This window comes from Bombina bombina, chromosome 8, assembly GCF_027579735.1.
Source record: "Bombina bombina isolate aBomBom1 chromosome 8, aBomBom1.pri, whole genome shotgun sequence".
Lineage (NCBI taxonomy): Eukaryota > Metazoa > Chordata > Amphibia > Anura > Bombinatoridae > Bombina > Bombina bombina.
Window position 1 is genome coordinate 12,273,444 of NC_069506.1, and position 12,898 is coordinate 12,286,341.

The window sequence follows — 12,898 nt, forward strand, 5'->3', positions numbered from 1 at the left end:
TTAGGTTTGCTGCGATGTCAGGGGCGACAGATTAGGGGTGTTTTGATTAGGGGTTTATGTTAGGGTGTTAGGTGTAATCGTCACTTGTTTTCTATCAAATACTGTAAATCCATGGGATATCTGGTAGCATCGAACATAAGCTTTTGCTGCTTTCAGACTCCCATTGATTTCTATGACATCCGCGGCCTCCAGGGTGGCGGATTGAAAACCAGGTACGCTGGGCCGGAATAGCCACAAGCGTACCTGTTAACTATTTGGTAAATGGGAAAAAGTGTCAGATAGAACCGAATGTGTATTCGGAACATCTGTAATGACGTAAGTATCGATCTGCGTCAGATTGAGATCGGCAGATCGTATGTTACGTCACAAATTTCAGCATTTGCTGGTTTGTAGGCTTTGATAACTAGGTCGGATCAAGCTCGCAACAATTACGCTGCAGAATTCCAGCATATTTGCAGTTGAGACTTTGATAAATATTGCCCTATATATTAAAGTGCCATCAAAATAGCATATAAGGTCTCAGCTCTGATTGATGATAAAGCGTTTAAGGGAGTTGTGAAGTTGGCTCAATACAGTTTGAATATAACTGCTTTGTTTTGCAAAAAATACAGGATGGATAATGCCAATGGTTTTTGTATTTAGTTCTTTGTTTGGATGATGAACTAACCTTGCCTGGAACATTTGAGGTTAAAAATCCAATATGAGCAATGGACCATATGTGCCTTTTCAAATATGCTATAAGGTCTTAAAGGGACATATTAAGTGTTGCATTTAGATGTAATGTGTTGAAGTAAATGGTTTAATAAGCACTTAGATGCACTTATATGTATAGATATATTGGCCCCTATTTAAGAAAGTCTGGCGGACCTGATCCGACAGTGCGGATCAGGTCCGCCAGACCTCGCTGAATATGGCGAGCAATACTCTCGCCATATTCAGCATTGCACCAGCAGCTCACAAGAGCTACTGGTGTAATGCTGCCCCCTGCAGACTCGCGGCCAATCAGCTGCCAGCAGGGGGTGTCAATCAACCCGATCGTACTCGATCGGGTTGATTTCCGGCAATGTCTGTCCACCTGTTCAGAGCAGGCGGACAGGTTATGGAGCAGCGGTCTTTGTGACCGCTGCTTCATAACTGCTGTTTCCGGCGAGCCTGCAGGCTTGCCAGAAACACGGGGCATCGAGCGCCATTCGGAGCTTTATAGATAGGCCCCATTGGTTCCAATTTCACGTGGGAATTCACTTGTGTCTAGGAGATGCATTTATATGGATAATAAAAGAACTTAAGGTTTAAAGCAAAATGAGTGCTGATTTCCCTTACTTTTTGGAAAGAGGTTTAATCATACCCCTTTCACTTATATCTCTTTTTAAAAGTTTAAAAAGTTCATTTGAGGGTCTGCACCAACAATCCTTTGAATAAGGTGAATAATTTTATAAATAACCATTTGTGTAGAGTTTAAAAAATAGGACTACACCCTCTATCTGCCCCATGAATTAAATTCGATTCACACATTATTCCTCTCATTCTGGGGATAGTAGGGTGACCATTGGATTATTAAAGCCGCTTCATATGCATCTCTCTGATATAACTTGTGTCCTCACATGAAATGGTGTATGTATTCTCTGACGCACAGTGGGAGGCAGAACTTAAAGAGTCACTAACAAAAACAAGTGGTTTAGACAATGTAGACATTAAAGAACAGAATGGTTTTTTCAGTTTATAAGAAATATAGAAATAATCTAACTAGAGAGATTAAAATAAGAGCTGAGAACTCAAGTTTAACTAGCTATATTAATATTGAGATGATAACTAGGGCTACACCTGGACCCAGGACCTAGTAGAAAGGAAGATGAGGATGTAGACACATTTATTGGTGAATGGAATGAAAAACTATCAAACTGTACTTTGGATTTGATGGGGATGCTAATTAAAATAAATTATACAAGGCTAGAGAAACTTAAGGAAGATATAGACAAAACAGTTCTGGATGTTAATACATTTGAAAATGACCCCAATTTTAGTAAACTAAATGATGAAACAAAAACTATTATTTCAAAATTGCAGGCTGAGAAAAAAACAAGAAAAGTTTGTAAGTTACACAGAGATCAGGATGACTATAAGCAGCAAAAGGTTTACACATAGAGGTCACAAAGAGGGACTGATGCCTCTGAATCATGCATAGAACACAAAATTCAAATTTTCAAAAGGGAGGATATAGAGGGGAAGGAGGATATAGAGGGGAAGGAGGATATAGAGGGGAAGGAGGATATAGAGGGGAAGGAGGATATAGAGGGGAGGAGGATATAGAGGGGAAGGAGGATATAGAGGGGAAAGAGGATATAGAGGGGAGGATGATATAGAGGGGAAGGAGGATATAAAGGGGAAGGAGGATATAGAGGGGAAGGAGGATATAGAGGGGAGGAGGATATAGAGGGGAAGGAGGATATAGAGGGGAAGGAGGATATAGAGAGGTTGGAGGATATAGAGGGGAAGGAGGATATAGAGGGGAAGGAGGATATAGAGGGGAAAGAGGATATAGAGGGGAAGGAGGATATAGAGGGGAAGGAGGATATAGAGAGGTTGGAGGATATAGAGGGGAAGGAGGATATAGAGGGGAAGGAGGATATAGAGGGGAAGGAGGATATAGAGGGGAAGGAGGATATAGAGGGGAAGGAGGATATAGAGGGGAAGGAGGATATAGAGGGGAGGAGGATATAGAGGGGAAGGAGGATATAGAGGGGAAGGAGGATATAGAGGGAAAGAGGATATAGAGGGGAAGGAGGATATAGAGGGGAAGGAGGATATAGAGGGGAGGAGGATATAGAGGGGAAAGAGGATATAGAGGGGAAGGAGGATATAGAGGGGAAAGAGGATATAGAGGGGAAGGAGGATATAGAGGGGAAGGAGGATATAGAGAGGTTGGAGGATATAGAGGGGAAGGAGGATATAGAGGGGAAGGAGGATATAGAGGGGAAAGAGGATATAGAGGGGAAGGAGGATATAGAGGGGAAGGAGGATATAGAGAGGTTGGAGGATATAGAGGGGAAGAAGGATATAGAGGGGAAGGAGGATATAGAGGGGAAGGAGGATATAGAGGGGAAGGAGGATATCGAGGGGAAAGAGGATATAGAGGGGAAGGAGGATATAGAGGGGAAGGAGGATATAGAGGGGAAAGAGGATATAGAGGGGAGGATGATATAGAGGGGAAGGAGGATATAAAGGGGTTGGAGGATATAGAGGGGAAGGAGGATATAGAGGGGAAGGAGGATATAGAGGGGAGGATGATATAGAGGGGAGGATGATATAGAGGGGAAGGAGGATATAGAGGGGAAGGAGGATATAGAGGGGAAGGAGGATATAGAGGGGAAGGAGGATATAGAGGGGAAGGAGGATATAGAGGGGAAGGAGGATATAGAGGGGTTGGAGGATATAGAGGGGAAGGAGGATATAGAGGGGAAGGAGGATATAGAGGGGAAGGAGGATATAGAGGGGTTGGAGGATATAGAGGGGAAGGAGGATATAGAGGGGTTGGAGGAGAGGGGGCAGAAAGAGGAAGAGTCAGAACAAATTTAACCTTAGAAGAGATGAGATACCCCATGAGACAACAAGGAGGGAGCAAACCTATGGTCCAGGAGGAGGTTTCGCAGGAGAAACTAGGTAAACATGCGGATGAACAATTACAGATAGTCAATCTTTCTTCCTTTAGCTTAAATCAGGCACACATTTCACTTTTGAAAAGAGGTTTGTCCTATTGTCCAATGAACCAAATGGATGAGTTTGAGGTCATTAAGGACCTTTATCTATTTGCCAGAAAACTTGTTCTTTTTCAGATAATGGGCAAAACTTTTGATGAAGGTATATAAATAAATAAGGAAGACAAAGAAACATTGGAAGTCATAGGGTACTATTTATCAAGCTGTCAACTGCAAATACGCTGGAATTCCGCAGCGTAATTGTGGCGAGCCTGATTCACCTTATTTATCAAAGGCTACAAACTGGCAAAAGTAGAATTTTGTGACGTAACATACGATCCGCCGGTCTCAGTCCGACACAGATCGATGGTTAAGTCACTACAGATGTTCCGAATGCAAATTAGGCACTATCTGACTACTTTTGCTATTAATCAAATAACTACCAGGTACGCTCGCCACTATTCCAGCCCAGCGTACCTGGTTTTCAATCCGCCGCCCTGGAAGCGGCGGATGCCTTAGGAATCAATGGGAGTCTGAAAGCAGCGAATGCTCATGTTCGCTGCTTCCCGATATCCCATTGATTCCTATGGGAGACGAAAGTTATGTTTCCACCTAACACCCTAACATGTACCCCGAGTCTAAACACCCCTAATCTGCTGCACCCTACACCGCTGCTACCTACATTATACTTATTAACCCCTAATCTGCCGCCCCTACACCGTCGCCACCTACATTATACTTATTAACCCCTAATCTGCCGCCCCTACACCGTCGCCACCTACATTATACTTATTAACCCCTAATCTGCCGTCACCAACGTCACCACTACTATATTAAATTTATTAACCCCTAAACCTAAGTCTAACCCTAACAACCCTAACTTAAATATAATTAAAATAAATCTAAATAAAATTACTATCATTAACTAAATTATTCCTATTTAAAACTAAATACTTATCTATAAAATAAGCCGTAAGCTAGCTACAATATAACTAATAGTTACATTGTAGCTATCTTAGGGTTTATATTTATTTTACAGGCAAGTTTGTATTTATTTTAACTAGGTAGAATAGTTATTAAATAGTTATTAACTATTTAATAACTACCTAGTTAAAATAAAGACAAATTTACCTGTAAAATAAATCCCAACCTAAGTTACAATTACACCTAACACTACACTATATTTAAATTAATTTACTAAATTAAATACAATTAAAGGGACACTCAGGTCAAATTAAATTTTCATGATTCAGATACAGCATGCCATTTTAAACAACTTTCCAATTTACTTCCATTACAAAAAAATGTGCACAGTCTTTAATATTTACACTTTTTGCGTCACCAGCTCCTACTGAGCATGTCCAAGAATTCACTGACTATACGTGTATGCATTTGTGATTGGCTTATGGCTGTCACATGGTACAGGGGAGTGGAAATATACATAACTTTGAAATTTGTTAGAAAAAAATCTACTACTTATTTGAAATTCAGAGTAAATGCTATTGTATTGTCTTGTTATCTTGCATTTGTTGTTTATGCAAATCTACTGTGTTGACTGGTTCTTTAACTAAATTATATACAATTATCTAAAGTACAAAAAACAACAACATTAAATTACAGAAAATAATAAACAAATTACAGATATTTAAACTAATTACACCTAATCTAATAGCCCTATCAAAATAAAAAATAGCCCCCCCCAAAAAAAATAAAAAAAACCCTAGCCTAAACTAAACTTCCAAAGGGCCTTTTGCCGGGCATTGCCCCAAAGTAATCAGCTCTTTTACCTGTAAAAAAAATACAAACAACCCCCGCAACAGTAAAACCCACCACCCACACAACCAACCCCCCCCAATAAAATACTATCTAAAAAACCTAAGCTCCCCATTGCCCTGAAAAGGGCATTTGGATGGGTATTGCCCTTAAAAGGGCAGTTAGCTCTTTTGCAGGCCCTAACCTAAAAATAAAACGCACCCAATACACCCTTAAAAAAACCTAACACTAACCCCTGAAGATCGGCTTACCGGGAGACGTCTTCATCCAAGCCGGGCGAAGTGGTCCTCCAGACGGGCAGAAGTCTTCATCCAAGCCGGGCAGAAGTGGTCCTCCAGACGGCAGAAGTCTTCATCCAGATGGCATTTTCTATCTTCATCCTTCTGGCGCGGAGCGGGTCCATCTTCAAACATCCGATACAAAGCATCCTCTTATGCCGACGACTACCCGACGATTTAAGGTTCCTTTAAGTGACGTCATCCAAGATGGCGTCCCTTAGATTCCGATTGGCTGATAGAATTCTATCAGCCAATCGGAATTAAGGTAGAAAAAATCCTATTGGCTGATCCAATCAGCCAATAGGATTGAGCTTGCATTCTATTGGCTGATTGGAACAGCCAATAGAATGTGAGCTCAATCCTATTGGCTGATTGGATCAGCCAATATGATTGAACTTCAATCCTATTGGCTGACTGCATCAGCCAATAGGATTTTTTCTACCTTAATTAATCAGAATCTAAGGGACGCCATCTTGGATGACGTCACTTAAAGGGACACTGTACCCAAAAGTTTTATTTCGTTATTCAGATTGAGCATGAAATTTTAAGCAAATTTCGAATGTACTACTATTATCAAATGTTCTTCATTCTCTTGGTATCTTTATTTGAAATGCAAGAATGTAAGTTTATATGCTGGCCCATTTTGGGGGAACAACCTGGGTTGTCCTTGCTGATTGGTGGATAAATTCATCCACCAATAAAAAAGTGCTGTCCAGAGTACTAAAACCAAAAAAAAGCTTAGATGCCTTCTTTTTCAAATAATGATAGCAAGAGAACGAAGAAAAATTGATAATAGGAGTAAACTAGAAAGTTGCTTAAAATTGCATGCTCTTTCTGAATTACAAAAGAAAAAATTTGGGTTCAGTGTCCCTTTAAAGGTACCTTTATTCAGCTTTAGTCGTCGGATGAAGAAAATGCTTCGTGTCGGATGTCTTGAAGATGGACCCGCTCCGCACTGGATGGATGAAGATAGAAGATGCCGTCTGGATGAAGACTTCTGCCCGTCTGGAGGACCACTTCACCCGGCTTGGATGAAGACTTCTCCCGGATTCTTTGAGGACTTTGGCCCGGCTTGGATGACGACTTTTCCCAGTAAGTCGATCTTCAGGGGATTAGTGTTAGGTTTTTTTATGGGTGTATTGGGTGGGGTTTATTTTTTAGATTAGGGACTTTGGGCTGCAATAGAGCTAACTGCCTTTTTAAGGGCAATGCCCATCCAAATGCCATTTTCAGGGCAATGGGGAGCTTAGGTTTTTTAGATAGTATTTTATTTGGGGGATTGGTTGTGTGGGTGGTGGGTGGTGGGGGTTGTTTGTATTTTTTTTTTTTACAGGTAAAAGAGCTGATTACTTTGGGGCAATGCCCCGCAAAAGGCCCTTTAAAGGGCTATTGATAGTTAAGTTTAGGCTAGGTTTTTTTTTTATTTTGGGTGGGATTTTTTTATTTTAATAGGGCTATTAGGTGTAATTAGTTTAAATATCTGTAATTTGTTTATTATTTTCTGTAATTTAGTGTTTTTTTTTGTACTTTAGCTAATTTAATTTAGATAATTGTATTTAATTTAGTTAATTTATTTAATTATAGTGTAGTGTTAGGTGTTCGTGTAACTTAGGTTTTATTTTACAGGTACTTTCGAATTTATTTTAGCTAGGTAGTTAATAAATAGTTAATAGCTATTTACTAACTATTGTACCTAGTTAAAATAAATACAAACTTGCCTGTAAAATAAAAATAAACCCTAAGCTAGCTACAATGTAACTATTAGCTATATTGTAGCTATCATAGGGTTTATTTTACAGGTAAGTATTTAGTTTTAAATAGAAATAATTTAGTTAATGATAGTAATATTTGTTTAGATTTATTGTAATTATATTTAAGTTAGGGGGTGTTAGAGTTAGACTTAGGTTTAGGGGTTAATAACTTTAATATAGTGGCGGCGACATTGGGGGGGCAGATTAGGGGTTAATAAATAGTAGGTAGGTTGTGGCGACATTGGGGGCAACAAATTAGGGGTTAATAAATAGTATGTAGGTGTTGGTGATGTTGGGGGCAGTAGATTAGGGATAAGACTTTTTTCAGCTGGCTCTCCCTGTTGATTCCTATGGGGAAATCGTGCACGAGCACGTACGACCAGCTTACCGCTGACTTAAGCAGCGCTGGTATTGGAGTGCGGTAATGAGCAAAATTTTGCTCAAAGCTCACTTCTTGTCTTTTAACAACGGGTTTCTGAAAACTCGTAATACCAGCGCTGCTGGTAAGTGGGCGGTGAGGGAAAACTGCTCATTAGCACCGCATAGCCTCTAACGCAAAATTCGTAATCTGGGCCAGTGTGAGTACAATGTCACTTGCAGTACATGTATAAAGAACAGTGTCAGTACAATGTCACTTGCAGTACATGTATAAAGAACAGTGTCAGTACAATGTCACTTGCAGTACATGTATAAAGAACAGTGTGAGTACAATGTCACTTACAGTACATGTGTAAAGAACAGTGTGGGTACAATGCCACTTGCAGTACATGTATAAAGAACAGTGTGAGTACAATGTCACTTACAGTACATGTGTAAAGAACAGTGTGGGTACAATGCCACTTGCAGTACATGTATAAAGAACAGTGTGAGTACAATGTCACTTACAGTACATGTGTAAAGAACAGTGTGGGTACAATGCCACTTGCAGTACATGTATAAAGAACAGTGTGAGTACAATGTCACTTACAGTACATGTGTAAAGAACAGTGTGGGTACAATGTCACTTGCAGTACATGTGTAAAGAACAGTGTGGGTACAATGTCACTTGCAGTACATGTATAAAGAACAGTGTGAGTACAATGTCACTTGCAGTACATGAATAAAGAACAGTATGAGTACAATGTCACTTGCAGTACACGTAGAGAGAACAATGTCACTTGCAGTACATGAATAAAGAACAGTGTGAGTACAATGTCACTTGCAGTACATGTATAAAGAACAGTGTGAGTACAATATCACTTGCAGTACATGTGTAAAGAACAGTGTGGGTACAATGTCACTTACAGTACATGTATAAAGAACATTGTGAGTACAATGTCACTTGCAGTACATGAATAAAGAACAGTATGAGTACAATGTCACTTGCAGTACATATATAAAGAACACTGTGAGTACAATGTCACTTGCAGTACACGTAGAGAGAACGATGTCACTTGCAGTACATGAATAAAGAACAGTGTGAGTACAATGTCACTTGCAGTACATGTATAAGGAACAGTCGGTTAGATTTAGAGTTTGGCGGCCAAAGGGGTGCGTTAGCTACGCGTGCTTTTTTCACCCGCACCTTTTAAATACCGCTGGTATTTAGAGTTCACAGAATGGCTGGGTTTTCAGTGCGTTAGGCTCCAAAAAGGGAGCGTAGAGCATAATTTAACGCCACTGCAACTCTAGATACCAGCGGTGCTTACGGACGCGGCCAGCTTCAAAAACGTGCTCGTGCACGATTCCCCCATAGAAAACAATGGGGCAGTTTGAGCTGAAAAAAAACCTAACACCTGCAAAAAAGCAGCGTTCAGCTCCTAACGCAGCCCCATTGTTTGCTATGGGGAAACACTTCCTACGTCTGCACCTAACACTCTAACATGTACCCCGAGTCTAAACACCCCTAACCTTACACTTATTAACCCCTAATCTGCCGCCCCCGCTATCGCTGACACCTGCATATTTTTTTTAACCCCTAATCTGCCGCTCCGTAAACCGCCGCTACCTACATTATCCCTGTGTACCCCTAATCTGCTGCCCCTAACACCGCCGACCCCTATATTATATTTATTAACCCCTAATCTGCCCCCCACAACGTCGCCTCCACCTGCCTACACTTATTAACCCCTAATCTGCCGAACGGACCGCACCGCTACTATAATAAAATTATTAACCCCTAATCCGCCTCACTCCCGCCTCAATAACCCTATAATAAATAGTATTAACCCCTAATCTGCCCTCCCTAACATCACCGACACCTAACTTCAATTATTAACCCCTAATCTGCCGACTGTAATAAATGGATTAACCCCTAAAGCTAAGTCTAACCCTAACACTAACACCCCCTAAGTTAAATATAATTTTTATCTAACTAAATAAATTAACTCTTATTAAATAAATTATTCCTATTTAAAGCTAAATACTTACCTGTAAAATAAACCCTAATATAGCTACAATATAAATTATAATTATATTGCTGCTATTTTAGGATTAATATTTATTTTACAGGTAACTTTGTAATTATTTTAACCAGGTACAATAGCTATTAAATAGTTAATAACTATTTAATAGCTAAAATAGTTAAAATAATTACAAAATTACCTGTAAAATAAATCCTAACCTAAGTTACAATTAAACCTAACACTACACTATCAATAAATTAATTAAATAAAATACCTACAATTATCTACAATTAAACCTAACACTACACTATCAATAAATTAATTAAATAAAATACCTACAAATAAATACAATTAAATAAACTAACTAAAGTACAAAAAATAAAAAAGAACTAAGTTACAAAAAATAAAAAAATATTTACAAACATTAGAAAAATATTACAACAATTTTAAACTAATTACACCTACTCTAAGCCCCCTAATAAAATAACAAAGCCCCCCAGAATAAAAAAATGCCCTACCCTATTCTAAATTAAAAAAGTTCAAAGCTCTTTTACCTTACCAGCCCTGAAAAGGGCCCTTTAAGGGGCATGCCCCAAATAATTCAGCTCTTTTGCCTGTAAAAAAAAACATACAATACCCCCCCCAACATTACAACCCACCACCCACATACCCCTAATCTAACCCAAACCCCCCTTAAATAAACCTAACACTAAGCCCCTGAAGATCTCCCTACCTTGTCTTCACCTCACCGGGTTCACTGATCGGTCCAGAAGAGGGTCCGAAGTCTTGATCCAAGCGGCGGCTGAAGAACTCCATCATCGGGCTGAAGTCGGAAGTCCATCATTGGGATGACGTCTTCTATCAAGCCGCATCTTCAAACTTCTTTCTTCCGGAGCGGAGCGGAGCCATCTTCTTCCAAGCCGACGCGGAACATCCTCTTCAACCGACGCCTACTCGCCAAATGACGGTTCCTTCAAATGACGTCATCCAAGATGGCGTCCCTCGAATTCCGATTGGCTGATAGGATTCTATCAGCCAATCGGAATTACGGTAGGAATATTCTGATTGGCTGATGGAATCAGCCAATCAGATTCAAGTTCAATCCAATTGGCTGATTGGATCAGCCAATCAGATTGAGCTCGCATTCTATTGGCTGTTCCGATCAGCCAATAGAATGCAAGCACAATCTGATTGGCTGATTGGATCAGCCAATCGGATTGAACTTGAATCTGATTGGCTGATTCCATCAGCCAATCAGAATATTCCTACCTTAATTCCGATTGGCTGATAGAATCCTATCAGCCAATCGGAATTTGAGGGACGCCATCTTGGATGACGTCATTTAAAGGAACCATCATTCTGCGAGTAGGCGTCGGTTGAAGAGGATGTTCCGCGTCGGCTTGGAAGAAGATGGCTCCGCTCCGCTCCAGAAGAAAGAAGATTGAAGATGCGGCTTGATAGAAGACTTCATCCCGATGATGGACTTCCGACTTCAGCCCGATGATGGAGTTTTTCAGCCACCGCTTGGATCAAGACTTCGGACACTCTTCTGGACCGATCGGTGAACCCGGTGAGGTGAAGACAAGGTAGGGAGATCTTCAGGGGCTTAGTGTTAAGTTTATTTAAGGGGGGTTTGGGTTAGATTAGGGGTATGTGGGTGGTGGGTTGTAACGTGGGGGGGGGAATTGTATGTTTTTTTTTACAGGCAAAAGAGCTGAATTATTTGGGGCATGCCCCTTAAAGGGCCCTTTTCAGGGCTGGTAAGGTAAAAGAGCTTTGAACTTTTTTAATTTAGAATAGGGTAGGGCATTTTTTTTATTTTGGGGGCTTTGTTATTTTAATAGGGGGCTTAGAGTAGGTGTAATTATTTTAAAATTGTTGTAATATTTTTCTAATGTTTGTAAATATTTTTTTATTTTTTGTAACTTAGTTCTTTTTTATTTTTTGTACTTTAGTTAGTTTATTTAATTGTATTTATTTGTAGGTATTTTATTTAATTAATTTATTGATAGTGTAGTGTTAGGTTTAATTGTAGATAATTGTAGGTATTTTATTTAATTTATTTATTGATAGTGTAGTGTTAGGTTTAATTGTAACTTAGGTTAGGATTTATTTTACAGGTAATTTTGTAATTATTTTAACTATTTTAGCTATTAAATAGTTATTAACTATTTAATAGCTATTGTACCTGGTTAAAATAAATACAAAGTTGCCTGTAAAATAAATATTAATCCTAAAATAGCTACAATATAATTATAATTTATATTGTAGCTATATTAGGGTTTATTTTACAGATACGTATTTAGTTTTAAATAGGAATAATTTATTTAATAAGAGTTAATTTATTTTGTTAGATTTAAATTATATTTAATTTAGGGGGGTGTTAGGGTTAGGGTTAGAATTAGCTTTAGGGGTTAAAAAATTTATTAGAGTAGCGGTGAGCTCCGATCGGCAGATTAGGGATTAATACTTGTAGTTAGGTGTCGGCGATGTTAGGAAGGGCAGATTAGGGGTTAATACTATTTATTATAGGGTTATTGAGGCGGGAGTGAGGCGGATTAGGGGTTAATAACTTTATTATAGTAGTGGTGCGGTCCGCTCGGCATATTAGGGGTTAATAAGTGTAGGCAGGTGGAGGCGACAGTGAGGGGGGCAGATTAGGGGTTAATAAATATAATATAGGGGTCGGCGGTGTTAGGGGCAGCAGATTAGGGGTTCATAGGGATAATGTAGGTGGCAGCGGCGTGCGGTCGGCAGATTAGGGGTTAAAAAAATGTAATAGAGTGGCGGCGATGTGGGGGGACCTCGGTTTAGGGGTACATAGGTAGTTTATGGGTGTTAGTGTACTTTAGAGCACAGTAGTCAAGAGCTTTATGAACCGGCGTTAGCCCAGAAAGCTCTTAACTACTGACTTTTTTCTGCGGCTGGAATTTTGTCGTTAGATTTCTAACGCTCACTTCAGCCACGACTCTAAATACCGGCGTTAGAAAGATCCCATTGAAAAGATAGGATACGCAAAT

At 39.6% G+C, this 12,898-nt stretch overlaps 1 protein-coding gene across 1 annotated transcript; it reads left to right on the forward strand.

Moving 5' to 3' along the window:
• Positions 1-1,606: 1,606 nt before the first annotated feature.
• LOC128638744 (high mobility group nucleosome-binding domain-containing protein 5-like) lies at positions 1,607-3,201 on the forward strand. The gene is made up of 4 exons (XM_053690882.1): positions 1,607-1,706; positions 1,814-2,089; positions 2,381-2,579; positions 2,772-3,201. Exons 1-4 carry the CDS (start codon positions 1,607-1,609, stop codon positions 3,199-3,201), a joined length of 1,005 nt encoding a protein of 334 aa, XP_053546857.1.
• Positions 3,202-12,898: the final 9,697 nt, after the last annotated feature.

Excerpts from the sequence above, each read along its gene's own strand:
- LOC128638744 (XM_053690882.1), top strand. The coding sequence starts at position 1,607 with ATGGTGTATGTATTCTCTGACGCACAGTGGGAGGCAGAACTTAAAGAG. Across the intron at positions 1,707-1,813 it reads AGACATTAAAGAACAGAATG|GGCTACACCTGGACCCAGGA; the intron begins GTTTTTTCAGTT and ends GATGATAACTAG. Across the intron at positions 2,580-2,771 it reads GGGAAGGAGGATATAGAGAG|AGGGGAAGGAGGATATAGAG; the intron begins GTTGGAGGATAT and ends AAGAGGATATAG.